Below are 22,853 nucleotides of genomic sequence, written 5' to 3'. Positions count from 1 at the left end.
TATGGTATTCCATGCTGTGACACAATAAAATGTGAAAATGTCCAAGGGGGGTGAATACTTTTGCAAGGCACTGTATTCTTTGTAAAGAACCTTGTGCTTATTGGTTTAAAAATTTTAATTCCACATTGAAAAGGAGACAGAAAAGCAACAGAATGGCTTTGGATGCCTTCAAGTGTGTCAGCTTCCTCCTCCTTTCTCCCTCAGACCTGCAGAAGGCTTCTTCATCGAAATGTTTCTTCTTCTGTTTTCAGCTCACATGCAGGCTTAATATTGCATATTAAGTGGTACATTTACTTTTCAGAAAGTCAGGGAGTCATTACATATTATCTTTGTTACAGTGTATCTTAGTATATTACTAAGAAAACAAGTGGTTTCCAAGTTGTCTTTGATAATAAGTTCATCTTTCTGTTGTTAAACCCAGTAAACATTACAGTATCCACTCACAGATTCATCCATGGACACTGGCAAAACTTTTTTTCATTGAATCTTGGCACTGGCAAGACCCTCATACTTTTTTAAGAGTAAAATCACTGCTCGTAAGTCATATTGATCCACTTCAGTTTACTCATAGTAAATAATTTTCTTCCAAGTGGATTGCAATAATCTGCCTAGGAAAATATACTGGCTCTGAAATACAAAAAAGCATTTTGAGCTTTTGTCTGATTTACTGAGTTAATTAGGATAAATACACTTCATTTGTATATATCTAGTGGTATACCATTTACAGGAGATATTCCAATTTGCACAGCAGACATGCTTTGGTTACAATAACCAGTAAAAAACCTGTCTTAGGTAATGGAGGTGAATGCACTAAGCTCTTCCTGTAATGTTTGGACATTAAGCTGACATTCAGTCACAAAGTTTGGTTTCTTCATATGTAGAGTCTGTCTGTCTATATGTGTGAAAGTTATGTCCCCGAGTTCTAACATAATAATGTTTCATTACTAATTTGAATTAATAAGATGATTTACTGACCATTACCAGTAAAATGTAAGGAACAAATAAACAATTGTGTGACCATTTTAAAGCCATTTGAATTCTTACCCTTTTTCCCCACAACTGCCACAAGTCCTGTTGTCTTCTCTGTACCAAATGAATCCATCTTTATGCAAAATAAATAGCATACATCGTAAGAACATAAAAGATTACAAACCATCACAGGCCAGTTAGCACTGAGCCAACCTAACTTGCCTGGCTTTGAAATCACTAGGTGTCTTTCTCTTTGGCAACTGTCTAGCTCTCTAAAGCCGTATAAACGGGCTGAAGCTTTGTTTTAGGTGAAATAGTAAACATGACTAATGTATCCCACTAGTCTCCATAATACAGACTTTTTTGAAACTTCTAATTTGAGTTGTTATTTGATAGATTTGTTAAAGGAAATCCTATGCAGGTAGACACACCAAGTTATGATTTTTTTCAAAGCAGTTTTTTCTCTCAGATGTAACGATTATGTGAACAGTCATCTACTACGGTTGTATTGGCATTGCTGCGATTACATGATTACTTGCTTAAAACATGACGTTTACAGTATTTTTTTAATTTCAGGTCAGCAGATGTGAGAAATTTGGTTATGGAGTGATGGTTACACAAGTAGCAGCAACGGCTCCTGGAGTGGCAGCAATCTGGAGTTCAGGTAAATATTTCAATTTAATTGCCACAGCTAACGTTATCTTTATTCTTTTTGAGAAACTGCGAATATGCAGTATGCAGTACATACGAACAAGTAATAGTTTTATTCCATGCTGAAAAGAGAAAAAAGAAAACACAACGTATCGGCCGTGGAGCCTTCTTCAGGTGTGAGCTGAGTCTTCAGGTGTGACCCTCACACATGAAGAATGCTCCATGGCCGAAACGTTGTGTTTTCTTTCTTCTCTTTTCAGCATGGAATAAACCTATTACTTGTTCCTTTGCAGCCTACGCATGCTGACACAGCTTCCCACCTGAACTAATACAGTACATACTGCATATATACAGACACCCCCCCACACAACACTTTTAAGATAACATTAGAAAGCAGAACTATCTTAACAGACTGATAAGAGACAGTGATTAGATAGTGATTCTCATGATTTCAGAATGAAAACACCTTTCCTTGAGGTTCCTCAGTCAAGTAGTTTATATACAATATATAAAATCAAGGTTCTCAGCTATGGACATCCATTTGTCCCTAATTAGGGTTGATTCATGTGGCATAGTTGCATTAGAAATTGATGTTTTTTACATTACATTTTGGAACACCTTTCAGGTTTTTGGTGCATATTGGGAGCTAGCACTCTCTGTGAGTTTTCGGAATGTGAATTTTAATTAGCTCTTTCAATTTCACAATGCTAGAAAGCAGAACAGAAATATTCAACTTGCATTTCACTAACATTGTGAAACAACCAAAGTCACTTATTATTCATATTCCCATAACTCATAGCAGATGTTTGATCATAAACAACATGACAACCCTGAAGGGTGTTCCTTGTAATATATATAATATACTCTGTATAAAGTACTGTAGCTGCAAGAAGTTTGACTGGCAAAAGACATATCTGTGACTTATTGGTAAATTAAACCTGAGTGTTTAGAAGTTTACTTGCTCTTGCTTGCTGATCACAAGTGTTATATTTATACATCGTTGCTGGAAGCAGGGTTGTTACTAAAAACGTCTCTCATAGCGAGAAAAAAAGACATTGTTCATGTCTTACATAGATCCTTCAGCAAGAAGATTTCTCTTCACTTTGTGTACCATTGTTATGGTATTTGCTGTTTTTTATATTTTGTCATTTCTTGAGAGTGATATTTGTAATTATGTCACAAAGCATTCTTCAAGAGATGTTTTAGTTAATTAAATTAGAAAATAAATATTGGTTATTTGTACCTGATGCAGAAGTGTCACTTTTATAAGTGCCACTTGTATTTTAAGTACTCAGATCCATTCAATGAACTTAAATTTACATTTATTTTTGGAACCCCAGGAATATATGAAATCAAGTTTTGCTAATTGGCTTTTGCTTGTATTTTGTTACAGTTTTCAAAAAAATATTTAGGAATGAACACAATGCTTTTCAACCTATCTATATTTCTTTCTCTATCAGTAAAATGTTACTTCAGTTTCTGACTGCATGTAAATATGCAGATGAACAATAGACAATGGGACAATGTGCCATTTTGTAACACATACAGTAAATTAAAAAAAATCAACAAGTATTCAAACCCTTGCATATTTTTTCACATTTTGTTGATCTATAAACTGCAGTCGGAATGCTTGAAGTAACACTCTTTGCATTTGTTGATGTGGCAATTAATAATTGTTATATACTGTATATATAGCGTGCTTCACACATTCATGGCAAAAACAAAAAGAAAGGACTAAAAGTAAGTAAAAACCTTAGTTTGTTTTTGTAATTGCTAAATCATATGTTTTATAAATACTATGTAGTAGTAATTTATCTTGTATTTGTTCTTTCGTGCCAGGGTTTGTCCAAGCAATTGTTTTGGAATTATGGTCTGTTCTTGAATGTGGAAGAGATGAGGTGAGGATGATTCATCCAAAATCCACTCCAATGGATCCTATTGATAGAAGCTGTCAAAAGGTACAAGAAGTACTGAGTGTTGATGTGGTTTCAATCAAGAGACTCATTGTAGGTTGCAGGAGATTTCTTTTTATGTCTGTGTATAACTGCTGTGGCAGAGAACCAGCCCAGAGATGATTTTGGGATTTGGAGGATATTTTTTCTTCTTCTTTCATACAAAACAGTACATTTCAAGAATTTCAATCTCAGTGCATTATCTAGTTTTTTGTCTATATTAACAACGTATTATGCATGTTCTAGTGAATACGAATACATTCAGTCTGTATTTGAACATATTTTCAGTATTCCCTTTCTTCCAAACCAAGCATTATTTTTTGGTATTCATAAAATAATATGAGTTTGTAATATATTTATTTGTGTAAAAAACACAGTGTTGCTTCATCTGATTTGAAACAGATGAAGTAGCACTGTCTTTCAAAACAAGCCCAAACAAGCTCATCTCTAGTCAGAGGGAAGAGAGAAGAGGCGTTTATACAAATATAACAAGTAATTATTTAAAAAACTAAATAATACATGTGTACTTTAATTGGTAAACCACAGTTGACCTGCAGCATACTGCTCAGGGTACTAGATGTGTTTTATTAAATTTCATTAAATTGGAGTGGATAAAATTCAGACTCTGTCAAATGACGTGCATATACATTGGCATCAAACACCAGAACTGCTCCTGCAAACACTTGTAAGGTATAATTTTGTGTGATGATAAAAGCTTGCTTTCAAAGAAAACCGTGCCAGAATGCATTCCGAAGTTCTTGAAAGGTGTAGGTGATTTTCCTGATAAAAACCAACCCTTAGCATGACTGGGTGCGGGCCTGCCATGATGTGTGTGGAGCTCTCTGCTGCTCCGTGGTACCTGGGATTACACTCTAGAGTGCTGCGCTTAGCACTGTCACATCCTCATTACACGGCGCTCGTTGTAGCTTGTCTGATTTTTACTTTAGGGGTCCTTTTCTGAGAAATGCAGAGAGTCAGGGACAGCGTTGTAGTGTTTTGTTATTCTTATTGATTTTGTTTTTGAAAGACTAAAATCAATAGAAAGTACAGTAGTTCTTCCAAGTAAATAAAATATTCATATTGTGAATTCTTCTTCATCCCCAGTCATTTCTTGCTCTGGTCAATCTGCTGTCTTCTTACTCTGCTGTATACGAGCTACTTGTTAAGCAGGAGCTTCCAAACAAGCCCGAATACCCCCTGCGAGAGATGCCCACCTCCATCATTGTGAGTTGCATGGAATAGTAAATGCTTTTATGGTTATTTTTGTAGATAAGTAGTTTACATTTGTTCATCTATTGTTTTCTCTACAAAAATTTAAATTATAGTAGGTATAAATTTATAGTTAAATTGTTTTTTTTTTATTTACAGTTAGTTATTTTTTAAGTCCTATGCTTTTTATGCATGAAATACTGGCAGCGACAAATGATCAGTCAGTGACATGTATAGATTACATCTGCTCACTAAAGTCATACTGAGGGATAAAGCTCATCTCAAGCTTCAGAGAGCATCAGTGTTGGAAGAAATGTAGTATAGGTAAGGGAACATATTGCACGGATAGAAAGGTCAGAATTAATTTAGGGCTTATTTGTTGATATTCACTGTATTGAATTAAATTCAATTTTCTTGTTTATACAATTATATAGCCTCTTTTTATTTATGAAGTTTTTTTATCCTTATAAATGTAACATCAGAATTAGTGTTATAATAGAGGGAGAGTTATCACGTCATCATGACTTCATACACTGATTAAGTGAAATGTGACTTTTTTAAGTTTTAACACATTTGAATTTATGGTTACATTTTGATTTTGTAATGTAATAAATTTATATGCATTTATTCAGAAATACAGATTGATTAAACAAAAATCACCCCCCGATTTGTATTATAAAAATGTGTTACCTTCTTGTGATTTATCTTTGGACTGAAGGTTTACAATAAAAATAAACATTTTTAGCACTTAATAACTGTTTAATATCCGATTTTGCATTCTGTAGTGAAGTTTGATAACATATAACATCTTGTTTTACACTTACACATTTTTTTAAGATTGCATACTTGACATTTTTAAGACTAATATTAAATATACTAAATAGAATTATTAAATCTTAATAATTTAAAATAAATATTGACAGGAGAAAGATAAATATTTAAAGCAATAAAAAATAATCTTTCAATAGTGTAATTGTATTTCTTCAACTGTACATGTAGGTTGTGCCACATGAGGGCAACATTAGACAATTGTTACTCCAGTATAATTGTAATGATATTTTATGGAATATTTTACATTTTGTATATTTCTGGATTGCACGTCTGCTTTAAAAGTATACAGTTAGTAATCTGTGGCTTACTGCCTGGGCCTCATGTTTTTGCCTGTATTGGAATATGATGTAAAGCCATTAGACCTTGTTATTTGTTATCAGAATTGTGCAGTGATTAAAATGGTTTTGTGTGTTCTATTGTAAAGACTTGCCAAGTGTTGGGTTTCGTTTATTACATACATTTTTACAAAAATATGACCATATGCATGCTTAAAACGTTTTTCATACTTTAACCTACCATGTGAAGCAGTGCTCTCAAATCATGGAAGAAAATTGCTGCTTTATATATATTTTAGTGATGCATCCAGTTGTAATATGGTTTAATTTTCCTTTTTTTCCTTTTACAGGACTTAATTGACAGACTGATAATAATTAATTCAGAGGCTAAAATACACTCATTGTTCAACTTTGAGCAATCACACACATTTGGCCTCAGGTAAGATACTAATTCACTCTCAGAATGAGTGAGCTGGAAGTTTAAGATAATCGACTGATTATTTAAGGCACGACTGATCCACCTGCTATAATTTCACTCTGTTTTTAAATCCTTATAATGTTCGGTTTGTCTTGATTAGCTGTCTGTAGTAATTGTATTTAAATAATTGGTTGACAAGAAAATTGCATACTTTGTAAATTCTGTTGAGTAATTTTAGTTGTTATTTAAGATATATGTTTGTTCTTTTAATAATCTAAGGGTTGATGTTATGCTGTGGTGCACGAACAGGAATAATTAAATAAGCGCTAATGCATTTTCTCCAAAGCCAACTGTAATAGATCCTAACCCTACCAGATCAGTCCCTATGTCTGCATTGACAAAAGCTCATGATGACAGTGAAAGTTTATGACTTTTCTGTACATAAATACCAACACAAAATCAGGTTAAAAAAAGCACCTAACAACACCAGCAGTTGCATGCCCTTTTTATACCAAACACAGACCTACTAACACCCGTGGTAGAATGTGCAATTCCTTTTCCATTTAAATTGACCACATAATTACCAACTTACCCTGTAGTGTGACGACTGACAAACAGTAGAGGCCATGTAGCAGCCTCTAGTGGCAGGTCGCTGCAATTACAACCTTTTCTGATTGCAGCCTTTTAATCATTATCATTGTCATTATACATTAAATCTGTTTATGAGATAATTTTAATTTTCTGTTAGTCAGCAGACAAAAAATGAAGCTCTAAAACAGGAAAAGCATATCTAACATGCAGTGTAGTTGCTCAGTTTGAATAAAAATAGTGGCAAATTTTAAAAACTAAATACAGTAAATGTCAGAATATGTATTCATCTGGTGCATGTAGTTTTTTTTTTCCTAATTTACTCAATAGATGTTCAAATGGGACATGCTTACAAATTTGTAGTATGGTGCATTCTATCATTATTTTTCCTTTAATGGAATGGAATGTATTTTTTTAGGATATAGCAAACTTTAAATATAATGTGATCACCTTAAGGTATGACATCCACCACAATAAGTGAAAATATCACAAAATTTGGTGTCAGTGTTTCTGTCACAATGGCATGTTTGGTTCATAGACTGTATAGTAAGAAAATATGTTTATTGTCAGATAAAAATGCCCTGTGACATTTTAGTCTGTTTTGAATTTTGAAAAATACTGCTGTGCTGAAAAACCCTTTGCTTATGTCAACCAGTGAAGAATGGCTACATTCTTCATAAAATTATGTAGCTTTTATTAAAATGTTGTGGATGACATTATTTCATCATCTAGTAGAAATTATCAACTTTGCACATTTGACACACAGTAATGTAGAAAGGGTTTAACTAGGCTGCATTGAATTAATTTCATTATCTGATGATGAATAAATATCTCACAATACAAATGAGATATAACAAAAAAGTGCAGGGTTGGGGGATTTAAAATGTCAAAACAACAGCTACCAGTGATGGGAAATGTGCAGATGCCATATCACCCTGCAACTCACAACTGGCAACACACTGTAGCTCAGCAGGTGTGAGCCTGGTCAGTACTTGGATGAGAGACCTCCTGGGAAAAACTAAGGCTGCAGCTGGAAGAGGTGTCAGTGGGGCCAGCAGGGGGCGCTCACCCTGCGGGCCATGTGGGTCCTAATGCCCCAGTATAGTGACAGGGACACTATACTGTAAAAAAGCATCGTCCTTTGGATGAGATGTAAAACCAAGGTACTGCCTCTCTGTGGTCATTAAAAATCCCTGGGCGTTTCTTGAAAAGAATAGGGGTGTAACCCCGGCATCCTGGCCAAATTTCCCATTGGCCCTTACCAATTATTGCCTCCTAATAATCCCCATCTTGAATTGGCTTGATTACTCTGTTCTCCTCCCCACGCTGTGGTGAGCGTTCTGGCGCTCTATGGCTGCCTTCGCATCATCCAGGTGGGGCTGCACATTGGTGGTGGTGGAGGGGAGTCCCCATTAGTTAAGACTTTAGTGATCCCGAAGGGAAATTGAGGTGTTACCTGTAAAGCACTTTGAGTGGAGTGTCCAGAAAAGCACTATATAAGTGTAAACAATTATTATTATTATGGATGAAATCACTATGACCGTCACACAATGTGAGAACTGGATCTGTCGAAAAACACTTTTAATTTGCACTTATATTAAGTCAATGGTTATATCAAAATAGTTTTTTTAATTCTCTATACTTTCTAAATGGTGTTTCCATGTATTGAAGAGTCTTTGTATTAAAAGGGATCTGCTGTTTGTGGGTTTAATTGACTCATTTTCCAATTAAATATGGTGTTATCTACTTTGAAATAAGTAATGCACAGCTCCCATGGGCCAATAGAAAGTTTAGTGCATCACTCAGCAGAGGGAAAAGTTGCTGCTTGGATGGAATAAAAAAGCTCCTTGGAGATGTGAAGGTCATAACATTTTTCTGCACCACCAAAAACATTATTGTAGTATTTTTGTTTTCAGATATATCTCTTGTGTATCGATTGAATCTAGTGTGCTATTTGAGTTTCACATATTATTTTTTCATTAAAGCTCAAACGTATGGTGGAAAACGTTTTCAAATAACTAATCACAATCATCAGAAGCACTGCTTTGAAAATAAAATTCCAGCTGAGCCTTCTTCTCACTTCAAAAAAAGTACCTCTTTCTTAATAGTACATTAATGGGCTTTTCTTGCAGTTCATCTTGTTCAGTTTTATGGAAATAAACATCCATCCATTTTCTAACCGCTTTGTCCATTATAGGGTAAAGGGATTAGAAAGGGAGCCTATCCCAGCAGGTAACAGGATCCATCCCGTACGGGACACTGGTCAATCACAGGGTGCACACACACCTCAAGGCTAATTGTTCCCAGACCCCACACAAATACAGGGAGAACATAAACTCCACACAGCACTCCAGGGAAAGTATTGATAACAGACCCCAGCACTGCAAAGCAGCAATGCCAACCACTGTGCCATCTAGTTAAACTTTTTTTTAATTAAAAGTATCTATCAATGAAAACATATTGCAATTAAGAAACATGCGTAATCCCTTAATGAAATCCTTATCTGGCATAAGATGATAATTGCTATGTCTATAGAAATTTTACATAAGCATAAGTTAAAGCATTTTCATAATTAAAGATAATGATTCCACATATTGCTGCAATTTGTTTGTCAGCGTAAGAGCTTTTTATATTAAGATCAATATTTATAGAACTTGGAAGCTATTGTATTGGCAGGGTGTCAGAAAACTATTAATGCTATTATTGTATCAGAACTGGAAAAAGAAAGTGCTTGTGTATTTAACAAGAAGTAGATCTATGTTGTTCCATTTATTTGCGTATTTTGTGTCTGTTAATTTCAGAACAATGGGAATTATAGTGAATAATTATTTGTTAATGTTTCAACAACGTGATGAATTAACTCAGTGTTATAATTAACAAACTTATTTTCTTGTCTGAAAAAGAGACTGTTTATGTTTGAATTAAATGCAAACTAACTACTACAGTCTTTAACACAGAATATAATAATTAGATCAAAGAGCTGATCTCTGGTACCTCAAGGGAGACTTTTGCCTTGTAATATGCAAAATGGACCAATTAAAAAGTCTTATTTTTAAGAGAAATGCTTACTGTTTACAAATCACTACAGCACAAAAGGGGTAATTGTGTCAGATATTTTGCTTTTCTAATTATTTGACCTTGTTTATCTCTATCTACTGAATCTAAAATACTAAAAAGAATGAACAAATGTAACAACTTAATTAAGACAATGCACCCTGGATGGGATACAAGTCCTTCACAGTTTCATGTGTATGCACCATTTGTAATTCAAAAAAATGGGACATCAATTGGATGGGGTGGATACTTTTGCAAGGTATTGCATATCCATCTTCCACCTTTACTTTAGTTTTTTCCTACAGTTGAACTGAGCTCTGTGCTTTTTACCCAGATTCTGTATGCTGATCTTTGTGGGCTTTTCTGAGCCATTTCTGTCTACTGTTTTTGATTGGGCAAAGCTGTCCCTTTGTGATGAAAGGGCCAGCTCATCTCATCCATTTTAAAGTTAATAGGAACTTTAGAATGTGGAAATATGTGTTATTTAATCTCCAGTATGTTTTTAAATGTCAATTTCATGACCGATTTATAAATCATTTAAAAATGTTATTCATATTTTTAAGTACTAGTTATAGTATAATAATTAAGAAAATCTAAAATTTAATCACTAAATTACTTGGTACTCTTTATTCACATCATTTTAGAACTCTTGATCCATCTGAGGGGAGAAAAATATACTGTTGCTGAAGCTGAAAAATAAATAGTTTTGGAGAGGTCAGGTCAGACGATGCAGTTCTGTCTCCTGGTGTACAGTATTTGTACACATCTGTTGGAAAAAATTGGAACATCTCACCAGAATACGCTTGTCGGAAAGCCAGATGTATGTGCATCCAGATTTTTTTGCGCCACACTGTATTAAAGTGCTGCCTATGTGCTATATATTTAAAAGGATAGTTTCAGTAAAAGTATTCTTACAGTAATTATTATTTTGAGGAATGAACTGTTTTTAGCAGAGAGAAAGGATAATGTCTTTATCCTGATCTTTGATTCTGACTGCAGTATGATTTTGAATGATGTCCAATGTGAGTTGTTCAAAGTATAATTGCTTGAAATGTGTTTGCACATCTTTACTGTCATCTAGACTCTTTTAGGGGAAAGTTTAAGATCACTGACCATTTCCTGACATACTGTACATAAGTGAAACATTCTTTCTCTGAGGTAGTTTTTAGCTCAGCTCTCCTAATCTCTTCAGAAAGAAATTTACATTGCAAACACAATCAGTACATGAAAGAGCAGATCAGATAATGAGAATATTATTAAATTCCCTTAGTAGAAATGAAAATGCAAAACTGTTCAGCTGCAAATAACCCCATTTACATAATGTATTGTGTCATTGTCACATTTTCCAGATTGTGACAAAGCTGTAGAATATAGTGACAGAACTCTTTAAATTTGTCTTTAGTTAACTGTGCAGAGTATCCAAGAAGATAAATTCCAGCATGTGGGTGTCATCCACGACAGTCATATTTGGAAGACTTTGGCATCCAGTAATTGTGTGCACTTTGGGAAACATTTTGAAATAAGTTCTGCCTACCACTAGATTCAATGTATGAGTATAGCAGTGAACAAGAAGTACTTATTGTGTATAGATCATATGACACTGTTTGCATATCATTAACAGCAGATGCTATACCCAAACCTCTGTCATAGGACTGTGCAACTAGCTTGTTGGATCAAATTTCCCCAATTAAAACAAAACCTAACATATACAGGCTGCCATTAACAATGTGAGGGCACTGTAGCATAGTGGGTACGATTTTGGACTCTACGCTGCTGTTGTACTTTGAGCAAAATACTACACCCCAGTTGCTCCAGTCCACACAGCCATAAAGTAGGGACCAGCATTGCTGGGATAGGCCCAGTGATGGACCGGTATCCTAGTTTAATGCCACAGAAACCGGGATAATCTTTGGCCAGATGAGCCAAAATGGCTCAGATATGGAATTTGCCTGCTGTTTACAATAGAAGATATTAGTTAGAATCCAGCATCTTTTATCCAGCCCTCTCCCACTGGATGCACATCTTTATAAGGGATAACACAAAGATGCTTCTACAGGTGAGCCTGCATTATACTCTGAACCTAAAAAGGAAACAACTTTGGTCCTTAATAAAAATGCATCAAGATCAAACAAGAGTGACAAACACTGCCTCACAGATTTTAAAATGAAATTCAAATACTTCCAAAAATATAAAACATATATATTCCTTCATTTGTAGTAGTTTCACAGTGCTAGTTTGGTGTAGTTTGGGGAAGTTGTACAGATGAAGTTGGGGTGTATATAGTTCTGAAAAAAGTAATAGTAATAGCAACAGCAGCTACTGCTAGTGTTAGTCACCCTAAATCCATTATTAATTACTTTATTAAGAAGTAGTTTGCTAATAGTGTTTGTCGTAATATTTTAGAAATGAAGCCAGAAAACGAATGGGCTCTAAAATACAGCTAAATGTTGAATTCTTTTGTCATGGCTTATTTTTATCAGCAACAGGGATCTTCCATGCTGCTCAGTTCCTAATGTTTAGGCTCAAACAGGAATCCAGTGGTAAAGACTGTATTCTCTCACTCAGTCTCTCTGTTCTTGGTTCTTCTCCTCTCCTCTTCACATTCTCATTCACTGTTCCCTAGTGTCTAGCATTTGCAAACCACAAGGTCACATGAGCTGTTGGTTATTTTCTGGGAATTTTCAGTCTGATGCACAGTTCAGCCAACTTGGCTCTACTCAAATTAGGCTGATATCTACGTATCTGGATACCACTGAAGCTGTGCAAACTCCTCAATATTCCCTTTTCTACCCTACCTGCAGTATTTCAACTGCACCGCTGCCTAGGCTGAGGAAGCTATGGGACACTAATTTATGTAGAAATGTACATGCAAAAATATCTTAAAGGCTTTCATGACATACCTTAATATTTGTTATCCAAAAAGAGCATTTAAAAAAAAAACTGTGCATGTCATGTCCTTCTTTTGACCACACAAAATAAGTATGAACCAATGCATAAAAGTGTAGCAGCTGGGAACAGAACAGCACATTTGACTTGTAATAACAGTGAGAATGTGTTCGTTATCAACCATGTAGCCCAGCTGATTTTATAATTGTTTTAATTGCAGCATACTGAGGTGTAATTTAGCATAATAAAAAAAGTTCTGTGATACAAATGAAGCATGAATAGATGTCTTTTCTTTTATGTGAATATAGAAAAGGTTAAAATTATCTCCCTTCTGAATAATGAGGGCTGTTTGTCATATGGCGTGTCATTCTCATAGTCTAGTCAGAAGAACAACACATTATGCTCATTTTGCTTAAATTAAAACTGCATGGTTTCATCTCAAAACTACTATAAGCTCCATATGTATGAAAGTTAGATAGCTTTTTAAAATATTTTGTACAGTACGCCCTAGGTTTAATGGACTTATAGAAGTGAAGGGGTGTCTGTTATTGCCGAATATCTGTTAAATTCACAAATTACATTTTTTGCGCCAAAACACGGTATTATATGAGAACAAATATATATGTGCTTTCTCTGTCTTTTTCCTGAACAATTGCAATCAACACTCTTAAAATTGTTTATGTGCCTTTTTATCACAAATATACAGTACAAGCTCTTTATTTCATTCGTACATTCGTTTTGCAATTCATGTTTCATGTTTCTACATTCGTAGATATATTGCAAAACATGAATTGAAGCATATGAAACATAACGCCCACTGTAAGCAACTGAGCTACCCCTGTAGAATGCCATTGATATTCCTTAATTTTATACCTATGTAGTATTGTTTTATACATTTTTTATTGATTGTGCATTTTACAGTTTTCTTACATATTGTTAGCTTTTTAGTGTATTTTTAAAATATTCCCTAAAGCATACGAAGCACAAGAATCCACTGTAAGCAATTCACTAATGTTTTTGCCGAGAAATTTTTTCTGATTTACAGACAAAGCTCCCCTTAAGTAGACTTTGCCCATTAAAGAAATGTCTGTGAAACCAAGGGCTTACAGTACTATACTTGAATCCTATATAGGAAATGAAACAGAAAAATAAGCTTTCAGCAACAGGTTTTTACTGTGATAACCATTTTCGCCTTTTCTTTCCCTCAGTTTTTTCTCCCAATTTGCATGAGGCGTGAATAGTGTTTTAATGTTGTGAAACAAAACCTTTAACTGATTAAAACAGATCTTAATTCTGTAACATGTATGCAAGATGAATGTCAGGGTATCTGTCCGTGAAGTGAAGCTCAACAGAAGGTGGGTCTTGTAGTAAGACGACAACCCTAAACACACAAGTCAGTCTACCAAAGGATGGTTGAAGCAGAAGCAATTTTGTGTTTTGGAATGGCCGAGTCAAAGTCCAGACCTTAATCCAAAAGAAATGTTGTGGCAGGACCTGAAGCGGGGAGTTCACGCAAGAAAGCCCCCCAACATCACTGAGCTGAAGCAGTTCTGTAAGGAGGAATGGGCCATAAACAGTTACCGTAAACGTTTGAAGTCATTGCTGCTCAAGGGGGTCATACCAGTTACTGAAAGCACAGGTTCACATACTTTTTCCAGCAAAGACATTTAATCCTGGATCATTTTGATCAATAAATGAATGAAAAAGTATATCCTTTTGTATGTTATTTGTTTTATTGGGTTCTCTTTATCTATTTGTGTGACTTAGATGAAGATCTGATCACATTGTAGGTCAAATTTATGTAGAAATTCAGAAAATTCACAAACCTTCTAGCACCACTGTCGTTTATTGTGAGATTCTTAAACTTTAGTTTATATTTCACTTTTGTGAACTAATGTAATGGATATAAAGGTTGATTTTCTATTTTATTTGTTAAATGGTTTTATTTTGACGTAGATCCTGTGTCTGTGTTTCAGAATTCTGAATGTGGTGTGCTGTAATCTGGATTCACTGTTACTCTTGGAATCACAGTACAGAATCTCTGAAATACTGCTTCAGAGCCAAAAGGACAATGTGAGTGAATCTTCTGGAAGTGAAGGGTAGGTAAAGCTGCAGAGGTAAAGTCTTACAGAATTTAAAGATGTATATGATGTAAAGCTTTTGAATACCGTGTTGATTTTAGATCTCCAGATAAATGTTATCTGTCTCTAACTTTATGGAAAGGACAACTCAGTACAGCTTTTCTTAGAGAAGATAATTGGGTTAATGTTTTCCAGCAGGTAACAAATATGGGGTTAACCATATTTTAATGCTGTCAATTACTTCTCTGTCAATACATTTTTTTTTCCAGAAGTATTTTCAAAAGTGAGAGCCATAGGAAAAAAATGAATTCACTGTCCTTTTCAGTTTTCAATATTTTGAAACAAAAAACCAAACAGTTAAACAGGCCATTTGTCTTTTTGGTTGAGTCACAAGTTTGAGGGTTAGGAATAGCAAAAGCTACAATATATTGTCAGTCTCCAGTATATACACTACGAGCATTGATTTATCAAAATGATGACAGAACCTCTACTTGTGGTGGAATATGGGGATTTCCGTTCATCGATAGGCTTCGCTTAAGGCAGCCAGATCTACCTTCTGGTGTGGTCTTACTGAGAGGGGTCACAGTGAACCTTCAGTCCTGTTATCCTCTATGAATAAAATGCCTAAAACAGCTAATAAGTCTGCCTTTTCTTCATTTACTGAACAAGGTAACACATTCATGCTATTGTTTCACCACAAAATACATACTATTAATAATCCAGTTACTGACCTCTCCTCCTGACCTCCTGCAGTTGTGACTCCCCTCCCCTGCTTTGTAAGTTTGATTTCCTGTTGTCATGTGTAAGTGACAATGGCTGAAATGGGATCTGCTGCTGAAGTCCTAGACCCCCCTTCCTAAACCTAAACCTCTGACGTGTTATTACAAAAGCATCCGTGATGTTAAGATGGGGTGGCAGATGTGTGTGGATGTGCAAGGCAACTATTTTGAAAATGGTGTACATTTTACACAACATGCAGTATTTTAACAGATTAAAGTGACTCAGAGCTTCTATGGTTTCCAAGAGTAAAGATTCGTAGATCACATTACACATTTTATCTTTACAGTCTACAGTGACTAGTGAAAAGGAAGGGCTGCTTCACATCACAGTTTGTGCAAACTCACTTTAATCTATGGTGAGACCAGGAATTTATGACAACAATGGAGACCATACAGTACTTTCATAACATTCATGATTTTGTGCTTAATTCAGAATTGGTAAAATTTTGAGATGCAGTCAGTTCATTTATTTTAGTACCAAGATTTAATAACTGGTGTGAGAAATTTAAAAATGTTAATTTTGCATTTATGCTCTCACTAACAAAAGTATTACAAGCCTCACCAGATAACGTGTTTGGCCCCTGTGAGTAGCACAACAGCATATATTGCTGTATTCAGTTAGGTTCTGGAATATTTGTAGCATAATCCTATCCCACTCTTCAGCTGATAGCACTGGGATTGCACTGAATGTACCTTACTTAGTAGGACTGAGCTGTGGCTTGCTTATAATGTGGCCTGTTAGTGTACTGTATATCCTACAGTATGTTGTAAATAAAAAACCTTTAATTTTATTGTGTAAATATGGCTTGGTTTCTGTCATACCTATAAAGCTCTTCCCTTTTTGTTAAATATTTTTCAAAAATCCTCCTGCTGTAGTTTACTTTACCAGATTGCAATCCACTTTGTCTGTGCTTCACTTAAGTTCACAAAAGGGCTTTTACGGTATATCATAAAATTCCATCTGCCTTTAGCTTGAATTCTGGAAGATGAAATGGGATTGCTAATGTGAAGAGGGTGGGAGAGGGAGCTCTGAACACGTGGGAGGAGCAGTATGTGTTCAGAAAGACAACTTTAATTTCATCCACAGCTCAAAAAACAAAGTAAACTGAAATTCATATACAGAGAATCCTGATCCTGCTACGTTTGTGCCTGCATTACATAGGTGCTATGTTAATATACATATTTAACCTGATTGTACATTACCTCATGCATTATTATCTGTAGTAAAATGTGCTGGATCGTTACGTAGGCAAGAAAAGAACATGAATATCAAAAATTGAAAATGTCTGAGGCAAAATATTAATAATATACTAACTCATCTTGATTAAAGATGTAAACATACTGTACAGTAGTATAGATGATATTAGGAATAATAAGATTTTCCTGCAGGCAATTCATCATTGACGGATTGTCCATAGAAAGGAATCATATTCTTGTACGGATTAACTTGATTGGTGGGCCATCGGAGCGTTTTTTGCCACCTAGAGTTCTACAGAAGGTAAGCTTTACTGTTCGAAATGCACGGCTGTACGTTTGAGCTCACACAAGTTGTATGGGGAGATTGTACTGTAGTAACATCACTCAGAGTTAGGAATTGTGATTTTTTTTTCAGTACCTCTGAATATGGTACTGTATGTATGTATATTTACATATTATTTTTCTTAACAATAGATATTAATGTGTGCTTTTAAATTTGAGGAGCATGGGCAAAGAACCTCAGAGCAATGTCAAAAATCAGTAATGCAGGAGCAGTGTAATACACTGAGAAAGATATGTCATCTCACCCGTGTTGCCATGTACACGTTGCCTTCTCTTTTCAGGGCCCTGACCCATATCCTTGGCCCATGTTTTCAACATACCCACTACCAAACTGTTACCTTCACGATGTTCCGAAGATAGTTCCTTGTAAACAAGGTATGGAGAAAATGGATTTCTGCACTTTTCCTTCATCACCGCTGCAGCACTGTTGCTTCATGACTCTTGTGTCCAGGGTTCGATTCTGGCCTGGGTTAGCGTTTGTTTAGAACTTATGTCCTCCCCATGTCCTTGTAGGATTTTTGTGGTTGCTCCAGGTTTTTTTTCCCACTTTTCAAAGATATGTCTGTCCAGGTTGTAGTTCCTCTGTCTGTCCTGTGTTTCCAGGCTAAACTCTGGGTTAACCAGAACTATGCATCTTGCTGATGTCAGGTGGATGATTTTGTTTTACAGTAATATGTTAAGGCACTGTGTGATTAAACCTCATACAGTAACGTTGAAAAAATATTTGTTACATTCATCAAGGGGGGAGATGTAAATTTTATTGAAAAAGAAAATTTTTCTTTTGCCAACTCCAACTTGGAATTGAGTCCAGGACCAAGGAGCTCAAAGCTATCAGTGGTAACCTAAAATATATTACTTCAAGTTGAATGTGACCAGATAATGTTATACTGTAGGTGAGGAAGCAAACAACAATATATAATAGATTCTGCACAGGATTAAAGAAGGCCTGTCACTTATTACATGATGTTATAAAAATAATACAGGACATGTAATTTTAGTCACTTTTTTATTTGTAGAATACCTTTCCATTTACAAAGTTTTGATTCTGTCAAGAGTTACTGGTTTCAATGTTAACTAGTAAAGGAGGCACCTCTCTGTGGTTTGTGGTTTGAGACCCATTACTAACAGTTCCACCTCACTGATATACAGTTGTATGGAAAGTTCCTGTAAATTCACATTTCTACTTTCTACATGTTCTAAGCATGCACAGACTATAGAGATAACAGGTACATCCAAGAGACATCTTTAGTTCTAAATGTGTGGTCAGTGAATGTGTGGAATAAGGATCTTGGATGTTGAATAATACTCTTTAGAGGAAGTATTTGAGGTTGGATCTTAAATGTTTTGATCAAGAGATCTCAGGGTGAGGGTAAGTGGTCTTTTCAAAGCAACTCTGTTGTTCCACCTGGTCTCCCCAGAGCTGTGTGCTGTCCCCCATCCTCCACATCCTGTATACAGACAGACACATAATTGAGGGCAGACACATAATTACGTTTAAGTTTAGACAACCCAGATTTATGTGCAATAGAACAAAGTTTTCCTTGTTCCCATGACTATGCTGACCTGCTTAATTTCGACAAATGATTGTATACTTTATTTATGTTTTTTTTTCTTTCTTGTCATAGACATATGCTTCTTATTTGTAAATAGGTTCATGGGTTCAGGTTGTGTTGTGTATTGTGTTATGTCTCTAACCTGCCTGCAAAGCAAGTTTCCCATCTGTGACAATAAAAGGAAGCTCAAAGTAAGAGATTAAAAAACTCAGTCTTAAAATAACCATGATTAACATATATCGAGTAGGTTTTAACCGAAGGTTTAACTTCGATGCAAACACGATCCTAGTATGATTTCAGACGTGTACTCATACAGGTATGTGCAGCCAAATCAATGAAAATAGTTTTATGATACGCAATATAATAAGCTACTGCTGAATCCAGGAGAACAATGACTGAAGGGGATGAACATGTTTGAATGTGTTAATGTGTTATATTTTGGGGGCTGGTGATTACTTTTTGGGGTATTTTAGAAAAGGAACATTAGTTGTGGAAGCTCTAGACTCAAATGTCGACATTTTGATGAATTCCTTCCATCACCCAGAGATGTTTTGGCTGGGTTGTGATCACTGCGTGGAGCGAGTTCAGTTCCAGCTAAACTGGTGTGCTCAGTAAGGGGTGTGAAAAGCTTTTTAACTTTAAAATTGTAGACTGTTGCACTTAAAGTAGCTTCACAACCCAGACAGCCCAGGAGGACTGTTAATGAGAACTACTGCATGTTCTCTGTGCAAAATAAAACAACGTTCTGAATTGATTAGAAAAATAATAGGCTTTTTAAAATTGTAAGGTACAAACGGTGCATGAAGTAACTGATGCATATGAACCATGCAGTTAGGATGAAAAAATGTTGCTTTTGTCACAAATTGTCGTTCAGTCCATGTTTTCATAGCAGTGTAAAAGTGTAACATGAGGTGGGAAGAACCATGCTGTGCAATTTGTGTTTCAGAAACTGAGATCAGTAAATTCCTGGCGTTTTCAAAGAATCCAGAAAAACAAGCAAACTGGATGGAAACCTGCAGGAAACAGTTCTGTAAGGCGATGGCCACCAAGCCAGATATCATCAAAGGGAATGGTAAAATCTTTTTCAGTACAATAAAGAAATTATGTTCGAGTTAATATTTTTCTGTTATTAATTTACTTTTTGATGGTTCTGTTGTGATGTAACTCTGGTGAGACTGTCAAACCCCTTCCTACTCCAGGGCTGGATACCCAGCTACCCCTAACCCTAGGCCATAACCATGTGTGAGAATCTGTCTCATGTTAAGGTTTTTCATCTCCTCTGAGACTAGTTGCTGTCGTATCCCATCTTTGGGGAAAGTCTCTTACCACTGTGTTAGTCTATCGAGACTCCATTTCCAGCAACCCATCTTGCCGCACCTGTGTCTTTGATTCCTAATTACTTTAACCTCCCCCAGGGTTAATTAGGTGTTTCTCTGGTCCCTTCCAGACACCGCTCTGCCGCCTGCTGAAACACCAGGGCTTAGCTTGTTAGTAACTAAATCAAAAGTGTTCCCTTTCCAACCACCCCACAAATATCGAAAGACTAACTTCAGCAGCCCTTGCCCTTTGATTGCCCTTTGATGCTGATGTTGATGCAGTTTGCAGCAGAATTACGACTGAGGGGACATACTCTCTCCCTCAGTCTACCCAAGAGCTAACCTTTCTGTCCCTCAGGAGTTTGTACCATATGATCTTCCCCTAGCACGGTGTGGTATTAAATACCTTGACCTTAAACTCCCTCCATCCCCAGATTTGTAAATGACTGATTTTTAATGATATGACCAAACCTAGTTCTTTGTCCCTGTAGGGGTCATTAAGTCCCCTTAATTTATAAGTCCCCTTAAAGGGATTTATAACCCGATGATTGTTACCGCTCCTCTTGTGGGGGATCCGGATGGAATTTGTCACCAGCTGCTATTAACTAAGGGTCAAGGTCTAGTCTGCCACAACCGTAACCTTACTGGCAGACCTGACAGAGCAACACCACCCCAGTCTTGTGTTAAGTGACTGGCTCAATGGCACTGGGACTCCAGTGTCTTGAACCCTGTGAGACATGAGCTCCCAAGATGATTGAGTTCAGCTGGAGGGAGCCCACCCCCCGCTCCACCCACAGTTGACCACCTGTCAGCTCTGAGTAGACAACCCTGCGAGTAGCCTGTCTTTAAACTCGTCTGTTCTTTTCAAAGAGACGTGAGGAGATTTTGATATATCCTAGCCAGAGTGTTGGCTGCTAGTGTTTCCTTTCTTTTCGGTTCTTGTCTTTTCTTTTCCCTTTTTTCTTCACTCACTGTTTCTCCATCCTTTTCAATCTGTGCTGTCTCTACATATGAATACTTTTAATTTTCCTTCCATATAACTCATAGTTTAGAAAGTATCACAAAATGATGCAAGAAATAAAGATTATAATTATTTTATTCTCTTATTCAATACATATAGGATCCATAAGCACTTTCTTCCTCATTTTGATATCCTGTTTGCAGGAGGAGGTTGTTTGTCTTTAAAGCTCTCACACAGTCCTGACTAGAATCATCAGTTTCACATCACTCACTAATGCACAGTAACGGAGTATAACTGCTTCCTATTAAGATCTATAGTATGTGGTCTATTCCTTGGGGTGGTGACAGTGTTTGAGTGTTTTTTGGATTGAGTGTATCTTGAATCAGTGATTTAATGTGGTTTCTACTTTAAAATAATGGTATAAGACTGACATTGTTCTGTTTTTCACTAGCGTACCTTTCTCATGTAACATAATTTTTAATAATAATTGGGTCTGTTAGAATAAAAATAAATTGAAGAATACAGTATTAATACATTTTCATTCTGCATTATTTTCCTATATCTTTGTACGATGTAATAAAAAAAGTTCAGTTTTTATGAATAGGAAGTAAAAATTAAATTAAAAATTAAAAGTAAAAACAGAATTAAGCTTTACAGGTGACAGTTTTTCAATACATCTGTTACTGTAGGATTTAATTTACCAGCTGGAATCTTAATGGTAGTTCAATATTTCTCACCTGTATGATCTATGCTTTCATGTTTTTCATATCAATTTGTGATCTATATGTTTCCTTATTTTTTATGTGTGGCAAAGCTTTTTATTCTTGCATACGTAGTATTTTAGAATTCACAATGCATGCTCTGTTCTTACAGTGTTTCTAAAACCATGTGTGGTTGTCCAGTATTGGTGTGGTGGAGTTAGTGCATTCACCGCACATACTAGCGGGGACAAACAGATGCCTTTTGACTGTACTTGAAAAGTTATGGTTATTTTGTATTTTCTGAGATTTCATAAGCCACTGGGGACTGGCATTTAGCACTGTATTGAGTGCTACTCCTGGTTATTCACAGGCTTTGTCATGTACCTTTTTTGTTTCCAAACTCCATGTTTGGAAATAACACTTTGTCCACATTAGTCGTGCATATCAGTCGCTAAGTGAAAATGGAAAAATCTGTGTGATTTTTTTCACCCTGTGTGGTTTAGCATTCTCCTGCAGTAATAATGGAAATGTATTGCCTCTTATTAAATGACATAACTCAGCCCCAGCTGGTGATGTATGAACATTTAAGCTTAACCCGTGCTAAACATAAATGTTAATCAGTATGTATTGCTATATGGTCCGTTACCAAAAAAAAAAGTAGAATTGCCTTTGATATATGATGCAGTGTCTAATAATGTTAAACCTGTTATGTCCTCTTTAATGGTTACTGTCTCATTTTAGTTAATTGTATTTGTAAATTTAATGCATGCAAGCCATTGGTATTCAGAATACTTAAACACCTTTACTTAATATAATTATTCATGAAATGTGTAATTTCTTAAGAGTGTTGCAGTTATTTGAAGATTTATGTCCTGTAAAATGATCACACAATTTAATCTTTAATCTCTTGTTTCCAGAGACTTATTTCCATGTAAGAATGTAGTATACAACGTATTAAAGGAGGAGCCACAGATCTTTTTTTTACTTGGCCATGTTATTGAAGTTGATACCCTGGCTTCTTGCAAGAAATGGCTGGATGAGACCCTCCGATCATTTAGGAACTACAGTAGCAACCAGGGGCCACATGGCT

At 35.7% G+C, this 22,853-nt stretch overlaps 1 protein-coding gene across 1 annotated transcript in view; it reads left to right on the top strand.

The window, feature by feature from the left end:
* tbc1d32 (TBC1 domain family, member 32) overlaps window positions 1-22,853 on the top strand; it is a 67,526-nt gene that overhangs the window by 22,510 nt on the left and 22,163 nt on the right. The window contains exons 20-27 of the mRNA XM_015359846.2: window positions 1,546-1,633; window positions 3,460-3,578; window positions 4,677-4,796; window positions 6,238-6,326; window positions 14,810-14,932; window positions 17,083-17,191; window positions 17,514-17,607; window positions 19,732-19,857. Coding sequence (XP_015215332.2) covers window positions 1,546-1,633; window positions 3,460-3,578; window positions 4,677-4,796; window positions 6,238-6,326; window positions 14,810-14,932; window positions 17,083-17,191; window positions 17,514-17,607; window positions 19,732-19,857 — 868 coding nt within the window. The remainder of the gene's footprint in view (window positions 1-1,545; window positions 1,634-3,459; window positions 3,579-4,676; window positions 4,797-6,237; window positions 6,327-14,809; window positions 14,933-17,082; window positions 17,192-17,513; window positions 17,608-19,731; window positions 19,858-22,853) is intronic.

This window comes from Lepisosteus oculatus, chromosome 2 (genome assembly GCF_040954835.1).
Source record: "Lepisosteus oculatus isolate fLepOcu1 chromosome 2, fLepOcu1.hap2, whole genome shotgun sequence".
Taxonomy (NCBI): Eukaryota; Metazoa; Chordata; class Actinopteri; order Semionotiformes; family Lepisosteidae; genus Lepisosteus; species Lepisosteus oculatus.
Note: the sequence above shows the minus strand (reverse complement) of the source record. Positions and strands in the feature narration are given on the sequence as shown.